This window comes from Dromiciops gliroides, chromosome 3, assembly GCF_019393635.1.
Source record: "Dromiciops gliroides isolate mDroGli1 chromosome 3, mDroGli1.pri, whole genome shotgun sequence".
NCBI classification, from domain to species: Eukaryota; Metazoa; Chordata; class Mammalia; order Microbiotheria; family Microbiotheriidae; genus Dromiciops; species Dromiciops gliroides.
In genome coordinates, this window is record NC_057863.1 from 549,407,900 (window position 1) to 549,430,303 (window position 22,404).

A 22,404-nucleotide genomic window follows, 5' to 3' on the forward strand; every position below is an offset into this window, starting at 1 on the left:
AAAGAGAGTTTCCTCTTTAAGGAGTTCCCTATAGCAGTAAAATCATGGGTCCAGTTCTTACTCCCTCTTGCTAAAATTCTTTCAAGCTTACACAAAGGTTTCATATTATCTTATCTGATCCTCCCAACAATCCTTTGATATAGGTGCTCCTGTTGTTCTCATGTTGAAGAAAATGAGTCTCTAATGTCACATAACTAATAGGTCTTGGGGGAGGATTTGAACCCAAGTCTGATTGACTCCAAGTTCAATGTAGTATCCACTTTACCAGGCTGTCCTTAGCTGCCTATTCCTACTTGATGACAGCTTACCCTTAGTGTAAGAAAAAAAGAAAAGAAAAGAAACAAACCTAGCATCTTGAGGTCTGGGCTTACCTAGACATTGAATATCCCCCCAGCACTGAGCACTGAGCTCTTGTTTGGGAATTCTCTGATAGAGGGGTTGAGTAAATGTTTATTGAATCAATAATGGGATGGATGACTGCGAACCTAGAGGACAATAGCCAAAACGCATTGAGTCTCACTTTAAGAACCTCCTGGGTCCTAAATATCTCTGACTCAGTGTTTGTTCTGTAGGAGGAGGGCCTGGGGAAGAGCAGTGGGGCCTTCACCCAGGTGGACACCTCTGAAAGGTCAGGCCTCGCCCAGGGAGGTGCTGAACCTTCCCCTTGTTGACGCTGAAGTTCAGAAAGGTTCGTGAGATGGCCTGCATCAGGTACTTCCAGAATGGTTCTGCCACATTTTAGGGCTCAGTCTCCCTAGCTCACTGACATTCATCACCTTTGTGCAGCCAAGGTAGGGCCTGTTTACAGACATGATCGCAACAGGTGCAGCCAAAAGAACTGCCAACTGTGAGTCAGCAGAAGACTCCAGCAGAAGAATGATTCACCTCTCTCCGAGACATTTTGAGATTGCCATAGAGCAGAGAGAGGGAGTTCTGTTTTCAGAGGCTCTTCCATATTCCAAGGTCTCTTCCAACTCTCGCATTCTGTCTTCTAAGTTTTTCTCCAGTCCCAACATTCTGAGTTTTAAAGTTCTTTCCAGACATCCTTTTTGGTATTCTAAACTTTCTGGCTCTGCACCAGGCTTATAATATATTTTTCTCCCGACTAGCAGTATAATTATTATTGTCCCCATTATATAAATGTGAAAACTGAGGCTTGAACAAGTGAAGTGACTTATCACAGGATCATAGATTCATACCTAAAAGGGATTTTAGAGGCTTTTAAGGTTTAATATCCTCATTTTGTTGATGAGGAAATCTCACAGATATAAAATGACTTGTCCAAGGTCAAACAGCCAGTGAGTGTTGGAGGCTAGGTTTGAATCTAAGTTCATTGCTCCATCTATTATACTAGGAGTACTTAACCTTTGTTGTGTCATGGACCCTGCTTGGCAATCTGGTGGAGACTGTGGCCCCCTTCTCAGAATCATGTTTTTAAATGCCTCAAATAAAATTGAGAGGGTTACAAAGGAAACCAATTACACTGAAATGGAGTTATCTAAATAATCTTTTCTTTTTTTTTGCCAGCAATGGGGGTTAAGTCACTTGCCCAGGGACACACAGCTAGTAAGTGTCAAGTGTCTGAGGCTGAATTTGAACTCAGGTACTCCTGAATCCAGGGCCGGTGCTTTATCTACTGAGCCACCTAGCTGCCCCCTAAATAATCTTTAAAAAACAAGCTCCCAGACCCTAGATTGAGACCCCTTACACCATACTTCCTTTAATAACAGTGATCATGTGGTTAGCAAGCATCAGAATGGGCATTTGTATCCTCATGTTGAGGCTAAAGCCCTTTCCATTATACTTACTTCAGCACTCCATTATTTTTCACACACACACACACACACACACACACACACACACACACACACACACACACACACACACACCCCATAAGGGTTTGCCTGGAGTCCATACTGGTGATCCTATTGTTAAATTTTCAATATGAGCATTTACACCTCGAAGTCAGCAAATGCTACAGAGCAAGGCCTGATTTATCTTTTTTTGATTGTCTAAACTTTCTTAAGTTTAAGAAAAATGTTAATGATAAAGATTAAGCTTAAAAGTATCATGTGGGGGCAGCTAGGTGGCACAATGGATAAAGCACTGGTCCTGGATTCAGGAGGACCTGAGTTCAAATGTGGCCTCAGACACTTGACACTTACTTAGCTGTGTGATCCTAAGCAAATCACTTAACCCTCATTGCCCCGCCCCTCCCCAAAAATGTCATGTGGACAATTTTTCTTTCCAAAGAGCTGGTTGTTAAACATTTACCAACACATCCCTATATAAACATATATACATGTGCGTGCACTCTCACACAAATTATTGTTCAGTCTTTTTCAGTTGTGTCTGACTCTGTGACCCATTTGGGATCTTCTTGGCAAAGATACTGGAATGGTTTGCCATTCCTTTCCCCAACTCATTTTACAAATGAAGAAACTAAGGCAAACAAGATTAAGGACTTGCCCAGGGTCACATAGCTACTGTGTGTCTGAGGCCAGATTTGAATTTAGGAAGATGAGTCTTCCTGACTCCAGGCCAGGCACTCTATCCACTGTGCCACCTAGCCACTGCCTGGACATATAGATATTTGGACATATATGCCTACATATATATACCTATGCATGCACACAAACGAGAGATGAGAAATCAGGTCTGAGTTGACTCTGCTCTGTGGCCGTGTACAGACATTTATTCCTGCTCTGTTTCAAGTGCTGTATCAGGAGCTGGGGATACAAAGTCGAAGCGAACGTTTCTGGCTTTTAGGAGCTTACAGTAAGTTTGGCAGGAGGACATTATACAAACACAGATAAGTCAATACACTCTGTGTACAAAGTAATTTCCCAGGCTCGGGGTGGAGAGAGGGCTAATGGCTCGGGCAAATTTGCTCCCTTCTCTCAGCTTTATCTAGAAATGGAGGAAGTTGGATTAGATGATCTCTAAGGAGACAAGCAAATGTTGTGGTTGCAAGGAGGGGTGGGGGAGGGTAGACTCTGGAAAGTAGAGATTCACGTGGGGCATTTGTGGAAGACTTCTCAGGATGTGCATGGGAACAAGATGATGTAGCTGGAAGAGGGTAAGATAGACAATAGGATCCTTTTGAGGGTTTGGAACTGACTTGATCATCTCACCAGAAGCAAATTCCTGTAACCAGGAAGACCTGAGTTCATGTGAGAGACTTACCAGCTATGTGCCTCTCAAATAAATTCCATCAAATCAGAGGATCTCTCTCAATTTGTGTTCTGTCAATACATAGCATTACAAAGAAAACCAATTAGGTGTAAAGGCAGTTGATGGTGCAGTGGATAAGATGTTGGGCCTGGAGTCAGGAAGACCTGAATTAAAATTCAGCTTAAGACACTTACTGGCTGTGTGACCCTGGGCAAGTCATTTAACTTCTGCTTGCCTCAGTTTCCTCACTTGTAAAATAGGGATAATCATAGCACCTACCAGAGGCAGTGAGGTGGCGCAGTGGATAAAGCACCCGCCCTGGATTCAGGAGGACCTGAGTTCAAAGCCAGCCTCAGACACTTGACACTAGCTGTGTGACTGTGGGCAAGTCACTTAACCCTCATTGCCCCATCAAAAAAATAATAATAATAGCACCTACCTCCTTGGGTTATTATGAAGATCACATGAGATGATATTTGTAAGATACTTTGTAAGCCTTAAAGCTCTATCTAAATGCTATTAGCATCAGTATCATCATCATTATTATTCCATTAATGAGTATCAGTTTGAAGGAAGATCTCAAGGAACATCTAGGCCCAAAGGTTCTGTCCTTGGTCCTTTGCCCCCAGTCACTCTTTTCACCATGTTTAATGTATTCACATATCATACACATGTGTGTGTATGTATGATATGTATGTGTGTATATAAATACATATACACACTTACACACATCCATCTATCCATCAATCCACACACACACATATACATCCACACACACACATATGCTACAGAGAGTGGAGTAGAATTTTAGCCACTGTGGTGAAGTATAATGGAAAGAGCTTTGGTCTAGGAGTCAGGAGACTTGGGTTCAAACCTCCATTCTGACATTTAGCTATATGGCCACTTCACTAATAGGGATGGAAGGATGGTGTAGTATAAGGGTTCTCAACCAGGGATCTTGGAATTGGTGTGTTTTAAAATTTTTTTTAAAATAATTCTACTTCAAATTAATTTGTTTCCTTTGTAATCCTCTGTATTTTGAGGCATTTAAAAACATGAGAAGGGAGCCAGAGGCTCTGTCTGACTGCCTAAAGGCATGGTGACAATAAAGGGTAAGAACTACAGGTGTGTCTCTAGAAGTGTCCAATCAGAGTTTGGAAGCCTGCGATGTCCTGTACCAGATCAGAGGTTGGGGCTGGGCAAGATGGAAGTAGGCAGGAGTTAGAGGGGTAGAGGGAGAGGCAAAATGTATTTCCAAATTGGAGACTCCGTGATTCTGTGAATCTTAGCGTCAGGAAGTTTCACTGTCCTTCTGGTATTCACATAACTGGTTCATTATAGAGTTTAGAATGCAGAGGAGCCAAAAAAAAAAAAAGGTATCCTTCCCCAAAACTGCTGCATTTATCCTGTCAGACCCCATGACTGAGGACTCCGAACTCCAGCTGTTTGTCAAAGCCAGTGAAAATGGTGAGAGTGTAGGGAGTTTGTCTCTTCTGCCATTGTCTCTTAAGGATCCTGCTACTCAAAGGTGTCCCTTTGGCTCTCACCACTGTGGACACTGAGGTCCTTGCATATGCTAAAGGATTTTGCCCCTTGCTCCCAGCTTCCCATTCTGCTATATGATGAGAATCCAAGATAGATACCATCCAAATTGAAGAGTTCTGGGGCCACCCAACTTCCCCAGCCTGGTTCCTTGATATATGGAGTCTAACATAGCTGGCAATGATGTCTTCCACAAGATCTTAGCTGTCATTAGAAACACGTCTCCTGCTCAGGATGAAGCCTTTTATTGGACCCTGTTTCGTGCTCTGGTGAAACTAGATCAATATCTGGACACAAAGCTAAGTGAGTCCAGGCATTGCTTCTTAGATGGCAACCGGCTCACCTTGGCCAAGTACAAGCTCCTGCCCGAGCTGCACATCATCAATACTGTGTGTGACCATTTTTGACAGACACCCATCCTTGCTGAGCTCTGTAGGCTCCAATAATACCTGGAAAATGCACTGCAGGTGAAGGAGTTCAGGTATACCTGTCCACATAGTTCAGGGATCCTGTCTGACTATGCATCTGTGCCTTGAGCAGGCCAAGTACTCTGGCCTCTCTCCCTGAGGAATCCATCTGATTTGGCTCTTACCTACTGCCCTGCTGCTCCTCCCTATACACTAGCCTCAAGCACACAGACTCACTCATACATCACCCTGCTCTGTGAGCATATCCAGTATTCTCCTTTAACCATTTCATACTTTTCTTCTTCTAAATCCAGCTGAAATCACTGCTTCCAGGATTTCCTCTCTTATCTCTCTTACTACACTGACCTTCCTCACTCTTTCTTTGGTTTTTTGTTGGTTGGGGTTTTTTTTGCGGGGCAATGGGGGTTAAGTGATTTGCCCAGGGTCACACAGTTAGTAAGTGTCAAGTGTCTGAGGCTGGATTTGAACTCAGGTCCTCCTGACTCCAGGGCCAGTGTTCTATCCACTGCGCAACCTAGCTGCCCCCCTCACTCTTTCTTGCTGTTACACTCCTGTGTGTGGTTAGACTGTTAATTTGCTTTGAAGGAAATTCCAGAAACATATTATTTGGTCATGTATACACACACACACACACACACACACACACACACGGATGTAGACTGCTGCTTGGAGTTCCAGGGTTTGGGTTCTAGTTTTGACGCAGCTACTTCTTGTGATAGTGTGTCCTTCATCAAATCAGGGGATTGTAGATTTAGAGTTGGGAGGGAATCTCAGAAATCATCCTAAAGGAATGATGTTCATAACAAAGGGAATAGGGCCTTGTGGCTTTGAAAAGTTAAAATGTTTAAATTAAAATTTTCTTGTCTAAATAAAACCTACAGGGGTCAGCTAGGTGGCACAGTGGATAGAGCACCGGCCCTGGAATCAGGAGTACCTGAGTTCAAATCCAACCTCAGACACTTAACACTTACTAGCTGTGTGACCCTGGGCAAGTCACTTAACTCCCAGTTGCCTCACTAAAAAAAAAAAGAAAAGAAAAGAAAGAAAGAAAGGAAGGAAAAAAAAATAAAACCTACATAGCCAAGAATAGAAGGAATGCAGAAAATTGGAGGAAAACTTTCATGGACAATCCCTCAGATGGAATGTAATTGGGTTGGAACATTGCTGTGGTATAGAAGATGATGAGTTGGTTGACTTGGAAAGGCATGAAGAAAAGACTTGTGTTTGTGAAGGAGGATGCTCTCCACCTTCAGAGAAACATGATGAATGGAAATTAGCATAGTATAGTCTTACACATGTGTATGTATATATGTATATTTGTGTATGTATATATAGATCCACTCTTTTTCATTCATTCATTCATTCATTCATTCATTCATTCATTCATTCATTCATTCGGTGAGGCAATTGGGGTTAAGTGACTTGCCTAAGGTCACACAGCTAGTAAGTGTAAAGTGTCTGAGGCCGGATTTGAACTCAGGTCCTCCTGAATCCAGGGCTGGTGCTCTATCCACTGTGCCACCTAGCTGCCCCTTAGATCCACTCTTAATTGCAACCTTATTTAGGTTGGGGGGGCAAGGAGGGAGAAAAAAAATAACAAAGTAAAAAGTACACAGCAGAGAACAAAAGACCAAGGAAGCAAAGAAAAGATGGGTAGATTTGGAAACAATGTGTAGTATTTATTAAATGTTTTCTTGAAATGGAAATTTATTGTTTGATATTAAATCCTCTCCTATGTTCTGTTGTATATATGAAAATGTGTTGTTTTTTTCATTTTGTATTTAAGTTCAACATTTTGCAAAAAAAAATTTAAAAAGAAAAATTGGAAATCAAAAAACAAAAACAAAAGTTAAAACATTATATGAAAATGCATGCTAGATAGCCACAGAGATAAGAATATATGTCTCTATTTCTAGAGCCTGCCTTCTTCTAGTACATGAACAAATTCTCCCACTCTAATTCTTCTTTTCTGGATTTGAGCCCTAGAACCACCACTTGTAAGCTGTGAGTCTTTAGAGCTAGTGAATTCAAACCTTTGGGCCTCATTTCCTCACCTGGAAAATGAGATGGTTTCTATGTGATGATCTTCTGGGACCCTTTTAGCTCTAGTATTCTCTGCCTATGTTCTAAGACTCTTTGTAATTGTAAGATCTGTGTTCTGAGGTTGCTTTCAGCTCTGACTGTTCAACAAACACTTTAAAAAAGAAATTTTTTTTTAAATGGGGAAGTGAGGGTTAAGTGACTTGCCCAAGGTCACACAGCTAGTAAGTGTCAAGTGTCTGAGGCTGGATTTGAACGCAGGTCCTCCTGAATCTAAGGCCAGTGCTTTATCCACTGTGCCACCTAGCTGCCCCCATCAACAAACACTTTAAAAATGTATTAAAGTGCCTACTGACTGCAGGGCACCTCCCTTGCCATCAGTGCTGTCCAACTTAGAGCTGCCAGCCAACAGATCCCATTTTCTCTTGTGACACTGCCGCTACCCTGGTGGTATAGGCTCTTATCATCTCTCACCTGAAGAACTGCAGTAGCCTGCTGGTGGGTCTCCCTGCCTCAAGTCTCTGCCCACTCCCACTCCCATTCATCCTTCACTCAGCTGTCCAAATGATCTTTCTAAAGTGCAGAACTGACCATGTCACCCATCTATTCGATCAGCTCCAGTGGTGCCCTCTGACTTCCATGAGCAGATATGAAATCCTGTTTGGTGTCGGAAGGCCTTCATGACCTGCATCTTTCCTCATTTTCTAGTCTTTTTGCACCTTACTCCCACTCCACATGCTCTGATAATGGCCTCCTTGCTATTCCTCACACAAGACTTTCTCTCCTCATGCCTGCTTTTGAGCTTCCCCCGGCTTCCTTCAAGACTTAGCTTAAATGCCACTGTGGGCAAGGAGCCTTCCTCAGTCCTCTTTCATATAAGTGGGTTCCCTCTGAGATTAGCCCCGGTTCATCCTTTATCTGTTCTGTTTGATCATGGTTGTTGACATTTTGTCCCCTCCATTAGATTGTGAGCTCCTTGGAGCCAAGGACTGTTTTTTTTATCCCTAGCACTTTGCTAGTTCCCAGCATATAATATATGGTTAACAAAGACTAATTGACTTGACTCTTACTAAGAAATTTTTATTCTACCTGTGTTATAAGGTGCCTCTTAGCTCTGACATTCTCGGAATATAGAATGCTGGAATGAGAAGTGATTTTAGGGACCATTTAGTTGAAACTCCCAATTTTACCTACAAGATTTTTCTTCAGTTGCTATAATGAATAGATATTTTGTGTCTCCATGGCATATATTTTATATCTATCTATCTATCTATCTATCTATCTATCTATCTATCTATCTATCTATCTATCTATCTATCTATCTATCTATCTATCTATCTATCTATCTATCTATCTATCTATCTATATCTCTTCCTGTAGACTGTGAGCTCCTTGGGAACAGGAAACCTTTTGTCTCATTGGTCTTTGTCTCCCACATATCCCTGAGGACAGGAGACAGGTGCTTCAAATACACAATCTCCCCTGGGCTTAATGAATTCTGAAAGGAGAATTGGTTGAGCTAAAAACCAATGGGAAAGATCAATCTGTCCCTGTTGTCCAAAGTAGTGCTTAGTTCTTAGGAAGTCCCTGTCCTTCTTAGACTATTTAGGAAGGAAGTGTGGTACAGTGGAGAGAGCCTTACTAACTGTGGAATAATCAAAACTGGCTGGAGATCCCCCCTCCAGCAGTGAATACTACCGAAATAGTGACTTAGGGTAAGTCACTCAAGCTCCCTGAGCCTCAGTTTCCTAATCTGAAAAATGAAGATGTTGGATTCCATGGCTTCTAAGGTCCTAGCTAAATCTAGATACCAGGTTCCATTCATTGAAGAAGATTTGGTAATGCCATTTCACTTAGAATTCACTTACATTGACTAACAGCAATCTCTTCATTGAGAGTCAAGGACAAATTAGGCACTAAGGCACCTTCGGGACTCTATGTGGGCAAATCTTGGAGCCCAGCACCAATGGGGAATCCATGGGGATTCCACAATGGGAGAAAGGACTTCAATCTAACCAGAACATGTTGTCCCTTTACTGTATATTCTCTCTCTCAAGCCATGCCTGACCTTGGAGGCTCAGGTCAAGGTCTTCCTCTTCCACAGAGCCTTCTGTATGCACTTGAGCCCAAAGTGATCTCATGGTATATAGGATCTGTCCTGTTGATCCATTTACTGAGCACCTCCTATGATTAAGTAGCCTTCTGTTGTGTGGGGGAGGGGAGGGAGAGAGAGAAATAAAATCTACTTCTTGCATTTTGGGAGCTCAAGATCTAGCAGGGAGAAACAAATTCTGTCCAAATAATTGGGCTACCAGAGAGGATGTGGTAAGAGAGGGACAGACACGGTATTGTGTCAGGACATCTGAGGAAGAAGGCATGTTTAAGGTCCCCTCTAGCTGTAAAGTTCAGTGAGTTTATGACCTGGGCTCTAGTCCCGGTTCTGTTAACTACTCCCCATATAAGCAAGTGACCGTAGCTTTCTGAGCCTCAGTTTTCTCATCTGTATAATGGTAATCGGCATGTTAAAAAAGAGTATCCTGGATTTGGAGTCAGAGAACCCAGAGTCCAAATGCCAGCCTTTCTCTGTAACCTCAGGCCAGTCTCTAAAACTTTGCAGGCCTCCTGCAGTGCCTCCTTGTCCGTGGAAGGAGTCAGACCAGAGAGCCTCTCTGCATCTCACCAAGGCCTTTGGTATGAGGGCGTTGGGAGACAAGTGTATCAGAAAGCATTCTGCGAATGGTAGATGGAGGGCACTATCACTGCTGCCTGTTAACTAGTATTCTTGGCTTGAGTTTGCATTTGGAGTGGAAGATGTTGAAGGCCTTCATCTGAGAACCAGCTTATAGAGACTCTTCTCCAGAAGGCTGCCCACTAGCTGGTGATTTTCTTTTCCATGACAATGGTGGTAAAATGGAAAGAGTAATGGATTTGAAATCCAAAGATCTAGGTTCAAATCCTCATTTGACAAATCTCTTCCTTTTTGGGGTCTTCAATTTTCCTATCTATAAAAGGAGGGGGTTGGGGTCCCTGACTTCTTTTTTTTGTTTTTTGTGGGACAATGGGGGTTAAGTGACTTGCCCAGGGTCACACAGCTAGTAAGTGTCAAGTGTCTGAGGCCAGATTTGAACTCAGGTTCTCCTGAATCCAGGGCCAGTGCTTTATCCACTGCACCACCTAGCTGCCCCAGGGGTCCCTGACTTCTAAAGCCTCTTCCAACGCCCAGTCTTGTGATCCTATGAAGCCATCTATCAGCTAAGGGATGGGGGTATTAGCTCTTGGGTATTGGCATTATTATGGGCATAAAGTTCTATTATTATTTTTACTCACAACAATAACTGTGTAAGAAAAGATATAATTAAATGCTCTGTGAATAGTACAGTATAGTCAGCACTATGAGAGGGAGAGAGAGATCTTGTGGGAGCCAAGACTGAATGTGGGAATAATCTGGGCACACAGGTTAGCATTGCAGGGACAATCAGGTCTGGTAGGAGGGGTGAGGAATATATGTTGGGGAGTCATGGGAGAAAAGATGGGAGAGGTTGAATCATAGAATGTTAGAGCTTCAGAGGATCTTAGAGGTCATATAGTCCAACCAACTTATTTTACAAAGATGAAAATTGAGGAACAGAGAAGCAAAACAACTTGCCCATGGCCACACAGGTAAGTGGTAGATGGTATTCAAATACCTTTGTCTTCTGATTCCAGATCCTGGGCTCTGTCCATTCCACCATGCTACCATTACACTTTGAAAACAGGGTTCAGGGGGCAGCTAGGTGGCGCAGTGGATAGAGCACCAGCCCTGGATTCAGGAGTACCTGAGTTCAAATCCAGCCTCAGACACTTGACACTTACTAGCTGTGTGACCCTGGGCAAGTCACTTAACTCCCATTGCCCCTCAAAAAAAAAAAAGAGTAAACTCGAAAACAGGGTTCATATTCATGGGCTAAATTCATATCTCTGGGAGTGACTCATGAAAAGAGGCTAGTCTATGCAGTGCGAACTAGTGTTGGACAAGAGAGGAAATGTTGTACCAGGATGGTACGAATAGACATCTTTTTTAACAGCACTTTTTACACACGCACTTATTTTTCTTTTAACCTCATCTCAAAGTCTTTTTTTCCTCTCTTATTTTCCCCTAGGGCTGACGTAAACAATGTTTTCTTCCGTGAAACCCTATGAGAACCAAAGGTACTGGGCCCTGAAGAAGGACTGTCTAAAGAGGAAGGTGCTCTTTGAAGACCCCACGTTTCCAGCCAATGATGAATCCCTATATTACTCAGGTACCCGGCGGCAGGATGTCCAGTGGAGAAGGCCTAAGGTTGGTGAAAGCAACAGAGTTGGGTGAAATGGGAAGCAGTAGTAGGTATACTCCTAATATAGTGGGTGGCATCCTTTGCTGAACCCTCTCCCTGCTCTACCTTGCTGAGGTCAAGACTCTGCTTGTGTGATTTGAGATCAGTGGTTTATAGCAAGGACACTGGATTTGGAGTCAAAAGTCCTGGCTCTTAAAGTTAGATGATAGCATCACCACTATTCTCTACCTCCCCCACAGACAAGGCCCAGGAATGATTCTGTTATGTCTTGGTGACCTTAAGAGAAGAATGGGAAGAGAGAGAAAGGGATAGTTTAAGGGAAAAGGGAAAGGAAAGTTAGGGAAACTTATCTTAAGTAGTTGTTGTTTAGTCATCTTAATTGTGTCTGACTCTGTGACCCCATTTGGAGTTTTCTTGTCAAAGGTATTAGAGTGCTTTGCCATTTCCTTCTCTAGCTCATTTTACTTATGGGGAAACTGAGGCGAACAAGGTTAAGTGACTTGCCCAGGGTTACACAGCGAGTGTGTATCTGAGGACAGATTTGAACTCAAGTCTTTTGAATTTCAGGCCAGGCACTCTACTCAATGTACCACCTAGCCATCCCTGGAGTAAGTAGACAGATATACAGAACAAGGAGGAGGGGGTAGGGAGAACATCTCAATTCATCAAAAGGAGGAAGAACACACACACACACACACACACACACACACACACACACACATGCAGTTAAGTGCAGAAATATATTTCAGTCAAAGGGAAATAAGAAGGAAAGGGGAAAGGGAATTAAAAGAAGGGTAGACAGGGGCAGCTAGGTGGCGCAGTGGATAGAGCACTAGCCCTGGATTCAGGAAGACCTGAGTTCAAATCTGGCCTCAGACACATCACTTACTAGCTGTGTGACCCTGGGCAAGTCACTTAACCCCAATTGCCTCACCAAAAAAAAAAAAAAAAAAAAGAAGGGTAGACTATGGAAGGGATTGACCTTAAGTACATAGCTCATTCTGAGCTGGGGGCAAATAATGGGAGTCTGAGGAGGTACCTATAAATTGGGGAGTAGATGAACGAGTTATGGTATATAAATGTGATGGAATGCTATGTGCTATAAGAAATGATGGCGAGGAGTTCAGAGAAACCCAGGAAGATTTGTATAAACTGCTGCGGGCTGAAGTGAATAGAACCAGAAAAACCTTTTATACAATGTAACAACATGGTAAAGAAAAACAGCTTTGAATAAATTAAGAACTCTTATCAATGTAGTGACCAACCATGATTCCAGAGGGCTAATGGTAAAAATTTCCAACTACCTCTAGACAGAAAGGTGAAGGACTAACAGTGCAGAATGAGATATATTGTTTTTGAACATGACTAATTCAGAAATTTGTTTTGAGTGACCATATGTGTGTGTGATGGGTTTTTGTGTGTGTGTGTGTTCTTGATTTGGAGATGGGGGGCTGGGGTTGTAGGATAAGAAAGTAGAATTTTGCTTATTAAAACAAAATATAGTTTTTTTAAAAGTTTAAAGTTTACACAGAGGTTAGTGCTAAGTCCTAAGGGTGACAAAATTGTTCAGGGCATGTAGGGATAGATTCTCAGGATTCTCAAAAGGATATATAGATATATCTCAAAAGGCATAAAATAATCAAGAAAATAAAAATATTTAATAAGGCAACCAAGGGAACACTAATAACTATTGATTTATATACCTATCTTTCCATCCACATAAAATTTTTATGAGAATGCTCTACGCGCACATCGAGATTAACTTTGATGATGATATTATGAGGGAACACAGAGTCCTTCACAAGAGATATTCAATAGTAGATCAGAGCCCATAATGGAAAGATGAAAACAATACAAGATCCCCCTGTGCTTTCTGTTTACTGACTGTTAAAAGGAATTGCTTCAGGAAAACAAAACTCTTGTCTTAAAGGTTCTTGCTATGCATATGTCAAAAATTAAAATAGATTCTTTGAAAAAAAGAGCCAGGATAACTGTTCAGTAATCCAGGTTAATGTCAGGGATCATGGATATAGAGGAGATTTAGTGAAAAATCCAAGTTGAAGAGAGATTTCGTCTGAAGCAAGGCTTCTTTTTTGTGCTCTGGAACCTCTTGTTTTGACAGTCAGTCTAGGAAAGCCTATGGACCCCTTCTCAGAAGAATATTTTTAAATGCATAAAATAAAATAGGGGATTTCTAAGGAAACCAATTATGTTGAAATACAGTTATTAAAATCTATTTAAAAATAACCAAGTTCATGGACTCTAGATTAAGAATCTGTTATAACTGGTAAACTCTTCCATATGTTCCTGTTTAATGGATCTTGACTTTTTGAAACCATGGCCCATCTTATGTATATTCTATTAGTGCTGTTTTATAACTGCGTAACATAGAACACCCTTAGTCTCACAGTAATTGAAAATGAATATTGCCTCGTGGCAGCCACGAGCAGGCTGAAATTCATCACAAACAAGGAATTGTTGAGGGGTAGAGTAAAATATGTAATATGGCAAGAGGGAAGGATGACAGATGGATAGCTCTGGTATCTTCATGATATCAGGAGAATGCAAGGAAGGACCCCAGACTTTTGGTAGGAGATGAACAAGATAGAATAGGTGGGCTTAGATACATTTAGATCTACAGCATTTGTGTGAGAAATATCCACACTGATGAGATCACTGATGAGATTGAATATTTGAAAGTCCTCACAATACCCTTGGAAGATAGGTAACATAAATTAATTATTCTTGTTTTGTGGGTGAGGCAACTGTGAAGCAAAGACAAATAACTTGTCCTTTGGACCCTGTGATTCAGAGGGGATCATTAACCCTGATCCTGTCAGCCCTGTCAACAAATGATCAAAGAGCCATAGTAGTTCTGCAATTGTTGTTAGCTCAAAAAAAAAAAAAAGAGCATTTACATAAACTATTAAAACCATAGTTAACTCTAAAAATAAAATAAAACCAATATCACTAACAATGATTATAAGCAAAAAGCTTTTTTTATTCCATTGGAGGAGGGAAGCTGGATGCACATGTGTTGTTGCCCCTTCTAGTAGGAGACCCACTTTAGTGTGGGCAAATCTCAATATTTAAACCAATGGCTACGCAGTAAGCTGTAGCCCTGACAATGGAGGGGTAACAGCAACAATGAGACAAGTTTGATTCATAGCAGAACATGGGCACTACAGGTGCTTGTCTGATATCCGAGACCACCTAGTGCTGCTATGAAACAAGTCTGGAATTTTGCTGTGGCTTAGATCATCCAGAGGGTAAGCCACAGAGGAATACTGTTATGCCAAATTCAGAGCACAGCTTTCTTGCTGGGTCTTAGCTCTGGAAAACACATTATCTCCTAATAATAAATAGAGAGGAGTAAAAAGAAAGGGTTAGTATTGGTATGGGGATCCTGACAGGATATATGTATCATCATCTACCTATATTTGAATTTAAGTACATTATCTTTGTTTATTCCTTTATCGTTGTTCATTCATATTTACTTTTTAATGTTTTTCTTTGCTTCCTGTGTTTGACCTTCACAATTTTGACACAGGTCTTGTCTTTTGATTAGGAATGCTTGGAAGGCCTCTATTTCATTAAAGCTCATTTTTTCCCTTTGTAGCATTATACTCAGTTTTTCTGGGTAAGTTATGCTTGACTATGAGCCCATATCTTTTACCTTTTAGAATATTGTATTCCAAGCTCTCCTCTCCTTTATTATGGTGCTGCCAAATCATGTGTGATCCTGACTGTGACTCCTTGGTACTTGAATTCTTTCTTTCAGGCTGCTTGCAGCATTTTAAATTTTGATCTGGAACCTCTAGATTTTGGCTATTTTGGCTATGACTTTCAGGGGTAGCGGAATTCTTTCTATTTCCACTTTTCTCTCTGGTTCTAAGAGATCTGGGCAGTTTTAAGATTTCTTGAACTAGGATGCTTAGGCTCTTTTTTTGGAGGAGAAGGGGTCATGTCATTCCAGTGGTTCAGCAATTCTTAATTTTTTCCTCCTCAATCTGTTTTCCAGATCACTCATTTTGTTATGAGATACCTTATATTTTCTTTTATTTTTTCAGTCTTTTGACTTTGTTTACTATTTCTTGTTGCCTCATGGAATTTTTGACTTCTATTGGATCCTTTCTAATTTTCAAGGAGTTTGTTGCTTGGGCAAGGATTTATATCTCTTGTACCATGTTGTTAATTTCATTTCTAATTCTCCTATATAATTTTTTTCCTTCTAGCACTCTTATTTCTTTTACAAAAAGATTTCTTTCTAAACTCTTGCTTCATCTGTTCTAGAAATCCTGGTTGAGTTTGTACTTAAGCTGTGTTTTACTTTAAGGCTTTCCTTGTAGATGTTTTGGAGTCACTTTCTTCTTCGTTTGTGTCTTGTTCCTCTCACCATAACAGCTCTTTATGCCAGGGTTCTCTTTTTGTTTGCTCATTCTTCCAGTCTACTTCTTGACTTGGGAAATGATGTGTGTTGAACTCTGCTACAGTTCTGAAGGGAAGAGCTGATCTGCTCTTTTTGCTTCTTTTTTTGGGGTATTGAGTATTGTGTTATTCCAGGATCTCAGGGACAGACTAGGGATCTGACAAATTTCATTGCTCCCAAAGTGGTCTGATCCAAGTAAAATCTGATCGCTGTCTCCATGATCTTAGTTCTGCAATTTTCTGACTTGTCTCCTCACCTATCAACCAGGTGGAAAACTCTGTCAGTTCAGCATGAAAGAATTAGAGACTCCTTTTTGGTTTAAGATTCTTGCCCTGGTTATTCCTATGTAACCTAGACTAGAAGCTAGAACTGAGAATCCACTCTATATATGGGAGGTCTGAGCCATACCACTGCTTCAGCTTTCTTCTGAACTTCCTCCTTTCTTGGTACCTGTGATTGTCACTCCTCCGCATAGGTCTCCTTTTCAGTCCTCTCTGGGTCTATGAACCAGTCCTGGATAGTGGGTGACAAAACTGCTATAAGCAGTGCCCTGGTATGGGTCTGGTGGTACCCTAGTTTGGTTCTGGAACTTCCTCTTGCCCTAATGCACAAAGCTTCTCTTAGGATGTTGGAATGTACTGTGCAATGTGCTCTTGGCCTGACCCCATCCCCAGTGTCTGCCAACCTGTCTGTCTTGCTCTGCTAATCTGAGATGGAGGTATGACTCACTGTAACTTTTTCTGGATTTTCCCCATCAGGATTTGGTCTGATTCAGTTGCTAGATTTGTTTGGAGAAGTTTTGTGGAGGGAAGCTTAGCAATATTACCCTGTCCTCTTGACTCTGCTCTACCTCTCTGTAGACTTGCTCTAGTCTTGCTATTGTCCCCCTTCTTTCTCCCTTCGGTGTCATTTCTACCTCCTTTGTAAGCATAGCCCATATAGTAAAATTAGATTCCAAGTGTGGAGCCTCTACTGTCCTCAAAAGTGAAATGCATTTGTTTAAAAATCTTTATGAATCTTTCCTATCTTTCACCTACCTTTCTCTTCTAACTTCATTCTTCAGTGTCCTCAGAATAGCTGCTTACTTGGGTTTCTTGCCAAGCTTTCTTTAAAGAGGTTTGAGCAAAACCTCTCCTGTTTCTTTCTGTTTCGTGAAATGATACTGTTCATAATCTCCAACCATCCTTCTCTCTAGGTAGTAACAGATGAGTATTGTATTCCAAACCTGTGGTGGCCTTGTCTGTCTTAGCTTTCCACCTGGCAAGTAAAGAACATTTCTTGCTGACTGAGGGATTTTTAAAGGCTCCTTTGGTCTTCTTGCCATGACAATTTATCTCAGTAGATTAAAGTTCTATTTGAAATGATTGAAATTGGTGTTGATATCCTGTTCATATTCCATCTTCCAGCGTCAATAATTTATTTAAACAGTTCGGGTTACAGTTGTTTCAATTTCTCCTTTTTATTCTTTTGGCTTGGTACTGATTTTTAAAAGAAATATCATTGTTCTAAAAAGTTGGAAGTATCGATGTTACAGACAGCTAATTCAGGACTGACTCTCACATTAACAATGTCATTTTCAGTGGGGTGAAAATAATTATCAGTTTTATTTTCGGTGTTATTCTGTGTTTGTTATGTTCAATGTTTTTCAATTTTTTTCTTAAGAGACAATTCATTTCTATATGACTTTAAGATTGACAAAGCACTTTCTTTGACAGAACTCGGGGAGGTTGAAAGAACAAAAATCTCCATTTTGCACAATAGGAAACTAATGCTCAGAGAAGTTAGACATTTAGGAACTTGGATTTGGATCCAGCTTTTCTGTTTCCAGCTCTAGTGTTCTTCGAATGTCATCACACTCCACCTCTAAAAACTGATTATAGGCCATGGGCTTTATATAAGCCAGAGATGAGGAAAATATTCAGTGTTCATCCTGACCAGTGTGATAGGAGATGGTTTTGGGGAGATGGGTTCAAGGAGGAGCTCAGCAGAATCCATTAGGGAAGGGATTGTTTTCCCAGGATTCAATTCTGTAGCTTTGGCTATTGCAGCAATATAGATGAAATGTGAATTTGAGAATCCATTCAAGAATTGCTCATTTTCCCAACCCCCTTGAAGTGTTTCATGTCTCCTATCTGTCTTGGTACCAGCACGGTGGTATAGCAGAAAGATCTGGAATCAAAGTGAGGAGACCTAGGTTCAAGTCCGGGCTGAGCCACTTACTGACAAGGGTGACTTTGGGTAGATTCTTTCTCTGGGCTTTAGCCTTTTCACCTATCAAAGGTAAAATAATACTTCACTATGTAACTCACCAGAGGGCTGTACTCACCAGAGTCTCCATTCCAAATGTTCATATGGATTATTTGTGCCTGATCTGTGGTAGAACCTTCCAAGTTCCTATTTATTGGTCTTTGGAATAAAGAGCCACGGTCAGCCACACTGTACCTTGACTTCAACATGGCAATGTCATTTTGGTTTTCTTCGAGCATGAAGGACAACAACCAACCACCAAAGTGTTGGAAGAAAAGATATTTTTTGTGGGTGGAAGCTATAAGGAGGTCAATTTCAGATCAATGTACAGAGGAAATAAATGTCTAAGAATTAGAGCTTCCTAGGAATGTAATATGCTATCTCAGAATAAGTAGTGAGTTCCCCATTACTGGAGGGATATAATGGAGGGGGCTCTTGTTCAGGTTCAGGTTCAGATTGAACTGAATGGTTTTTGAGGTCTCTTCTAATTCCGAGATTCTACAAAATGTCCACCATTATTACTTCCCTCTCTCTTCCTGCCTCCTCCCACATCTGGCCACGTGTTTAAGAGGCTGGTAATAATGAGTCATCATTGTAGCCCATTTTCTCTTACTCATACCTTTTTCTTCAGGATCTCAAAACACTCCAGGAAGTAGTTTAATCTGTTTTTTTAAATTTAATTTTGTAATATATTATTTCATTTCCTTACAATGCTCAATTTAAACATTAACTTCTATTGAATAATTAAAAAATTTTTTTCAACATTTGTTTATACGAAATTTCCAATTTCAAATCTTTCTCCCTCCCTCCCTCCCATCCCTCCCCCCCTCTCCCAGATAGCAGGCAATATGATATAGGTTATATATACATAATAACATTACACATATTTCTCCATTAGTCATGTTATAAGAGAAGGATCAGAGCACAAAGGAAAAACCTCAAATCAGAAAACCAACAGCACCAAAAAAAAATAAATAGTATGTTCTGATCAGCATCCATACTCCACAGTTGCTTTTTTTTTTTTTCTGGATTTGGAGAGCCTTTTCCATCATGAGTCCTTTGGAATTTTCTTGTTCCTTTGGATTGGTGAGAAGAATCTAGTCTATCATAGTTGATCAACACATAATGTTGATGATACTGTGTATAATGTTCTTCTGGTTCTGCTCATCTCACTCATCATCAGTTCATGCAAGTCCTTCCAGGTTTCTCTGAATTCCACCTGCTCATCGTTTCTTACAGCACAATAGAATTCCATTACATTCATATACCACAATTTGTTCAGCCATTCCCCAACTGATGGTGTGGGGACCAATTTTTAATTGGGGAGTGCTAGCTAAGTGGCTCGCCGCAATATTGGGGCAAGGAAGGAGACTGGCAGCCTCCCTCAAAACAGAAGAAGATTTATTTTAATAAGAACAAACTTAATAAGAACAAAACACAAACAGGATCAGTAGGATCAAGGGAAAGGAAATAAAATGGGGAAAGGGAAATTATAATACCTGAAAAAATACCACCGCCCAGGAATCAGCTGAAAATACGCAGCAGAATGCCTGTCACTTTCCAGCTTCCACCTCGAATGCCCAATTCTCCTCCCCCAAACCTAGAAACTCCCTACACAGCCCCAGCCAATGGGATGGCTGCTGTGACAGTTACATGACTGCCCTCACTAGGCTTCCAATCATTATAATTTTGCCAGGCCCATGTAGACATAGGCGAGTGGTGATGAGGTGAGGTGCCAGAGGGCTACAACCAGTGGGTGGAGCACTGTGCAGTTTGCAGAGCCCCAGGCCAGTGCGTGCTGAGGCATAAAAACCTCAAATAACAATTCTTTACAATGGACATCCCCTCAATTTCCAGTTCCTTGCCACCACAAAAAGAACAGCTATAAATATTTTTGTATATGTGGGTCCTTTTCCCTTTTTTATGATCTCTTTGGGAAAAAGACCCAAGAGTGGTATTGCTGGGTCAAAGGGTATGCACAGCTGTATAGCCCTTTGGGCATAATTCCAAATTGCTCTCCAGAATGGTTGGATCAGTTCACAGCTCCACCAACAATGCATTAGTGTTCCAATTTTTCCACAGCTCCTCCAACATTTATTATTTTCCTTTTTTGTCATATTAGCCAATCTGATAGGTGTCAGGTGGTACCTTAGAGTTGTTTTCATTTGCATCTCTCTAATCAATAGTGATTTAGAGCATTTTTTCATATGGCAATAGATAGCTTTGATTTCTTCATCAGAAAACTGCCTGTTCATATCCTTTGACCATTTCTCAATTGGAGAATGACTTGCTACTGAATAATTAATAATGGTATCAGTACATCCAGGAACTGTGGTCTTTGTTGGATGGAAGTGGAAATTCCACACTTGGAATGCAGACACAACTATTGATAGCTTATAGCCTTAGTGCACTGAGCCTCAAATAGGTTTAGTGACTTAACATGGTTTACACAGGTGACAGAGCAGGATTAGGACCCAGGTCTTCTTGACCGAGTCAAACATTCTATCCACTACTCCCCTTGATTCTCATTGGTGATATTTTCTATAGACTTCTGTCATCTGAAAACTCCTGGCAGCAGTAGCTCTTTGGCTAAATCTCTATCTTTATGCCACATGACCCTGGGCCGTGTTTTGCCTCAGCACCACAGGCTGCCTCTTGTGTCTTCTCAAGTGAGTGGAGGCGCTTATGTGAAAGGGTGTTTTGTGAGAGCAGGGTGCTTTTGGAGGAAGGCTAGTAAGGACACAGAACTTCTCTCTGTGGTAAGAGAGGAATGATGGGGGAGGAGTAGATGATCATTTCCATGATGAAGATCTGTCTTCTTAGGATGAGAGAGGGCTGTGTACAATGAACTTTTCTTGTTTTTTGGCCCCAAGGCTTGTTGGCATTTTAGATTCTCTAGAATCATAGGATGTGAGAGCTGGAAGGAACCTTAGAAACATACCATATTAGAATACAGAACGCTGAACATTAGAGCAGGATGAGAACTTAGAACATAGAAATAGGGTGACAGAATTGGGGGGGGATAATCTTCAGAATATACAAGATCAGAGTTAGAAGTGACCTTAAAATTATATAACTTAAAATGTTAAAAGATAGAAGAGTTAGAAAGGAGTTTAGAAACAGTTTAGTCCAACCTTTTCATTTTACATTAGAGTAAACTGAGGCCCAAAGGTCTAGGGCCAAGATTAGAGCCCTAAGGACCTGACTCTGAAGTTTGCTGTTGTGCCCATGGAGCCACACACTGTCTTTAGCTTTTACTTGGATGTAGATTAGGGTGGTTGCTATGTGCTCATCCAGTTCAACCATCCACCGTTAGCACATACCTCTCACCACTGGCCCATGTCTTCTTCCCCAGCCCCAGTGATTAATCACTTAGTTCTTTTCTTTTCTTTTTTTTTTTTTTTGGTGAGGCAGTTGGGGTTAAGTGACTTGCCCAGGGTCACACAGCTAGTAATCACTTAGTTCTTAATCTATCACACTTTCTTACATTGTTAAATTAAGTATTTAATTTTCCAAAGACCCTTTACATCCAATATTTCATTTAATACTCACAATAGGTCTACCAGAAAGTAGACAGGGATAATTTGGAGAAATGTATAAATAATTCAAATGGAAAGGAACCTTGTAATATAGAACGTAGCACATCAGATCTAGAAGGGACCTTCTGACAGAATGTCAAAGCTAGCAGGGACAATTAGACAACAACATAGAATGTTAGCACTGGAAGGGAGCTTAGAGATCATCTATTCCCTGGGCATCCATATCCAGAGGCTAAATATGGTGCATCTGACCCCGAGGTGGAAATTCCTTGAGTTTTTTTTTTTTTTTGCGGGACAATGGGGGTTAAGTGACTTGCTCAGGGTCACACAGCTAGTAAGTGTCAAGCGTCTGAGGCCGGATTTGAACTCAGGTACTCCTGAATCCAGGGCCTGTGCTTTATCCACTGCGCCACCTAGCCGCCCCCTGAGATTTTTAGGGGAAAAAAACCCAACACTTTTTTTTTTTTAATTTAAGAGATTCAGCATGTTTATTTGGGAGAATGGTGGGTTTGGAGCCAGAAAATCTGGCTTCAAATTCCAGCTTCAATAGTTACCAGCTGTGTGATCTTCTCTCTCTGAGACTCAGTTTCCTCTTTTATGAGGAGGAATAACAATAGCTAGACTACCCCTTAAAGAGGAACATGGCTCTTTTTTTTTTTTTAGTGAGGCAATTGGGGTTTTTTAGTGACTTG

At 41.1% G+C, this 22,404-nt stretch overlaps 1 protein-coding gene and 1 pseudogene across 1 annotated transcript in view; both read left to right on the top strand.

Moving 5' to 3' along the window:
- The window catches only part of CAPN5 (calpain 5), a 161,558-nt gene that overhangs the window by 39,928 nt on the left and 99,226 nt on the right, over nt 1-22,404 (top strand). The window contains exon 2 of the mRNA XM_043998943.1: nt 11,324-11,502. Coding sequence (XP_043854878.1) covers nt 11,338-11,502 — 165 coding nt within the window. The 5' untranslated portion in view covers nt 11,324-11,337. The remainder of the gene's footprint in view (nt 1-11,323; nt 11,503-22,404) is intronic.
- On the top strand, nt 4,593-5,252 carry LOC122747929 (annotated as a pseudogene).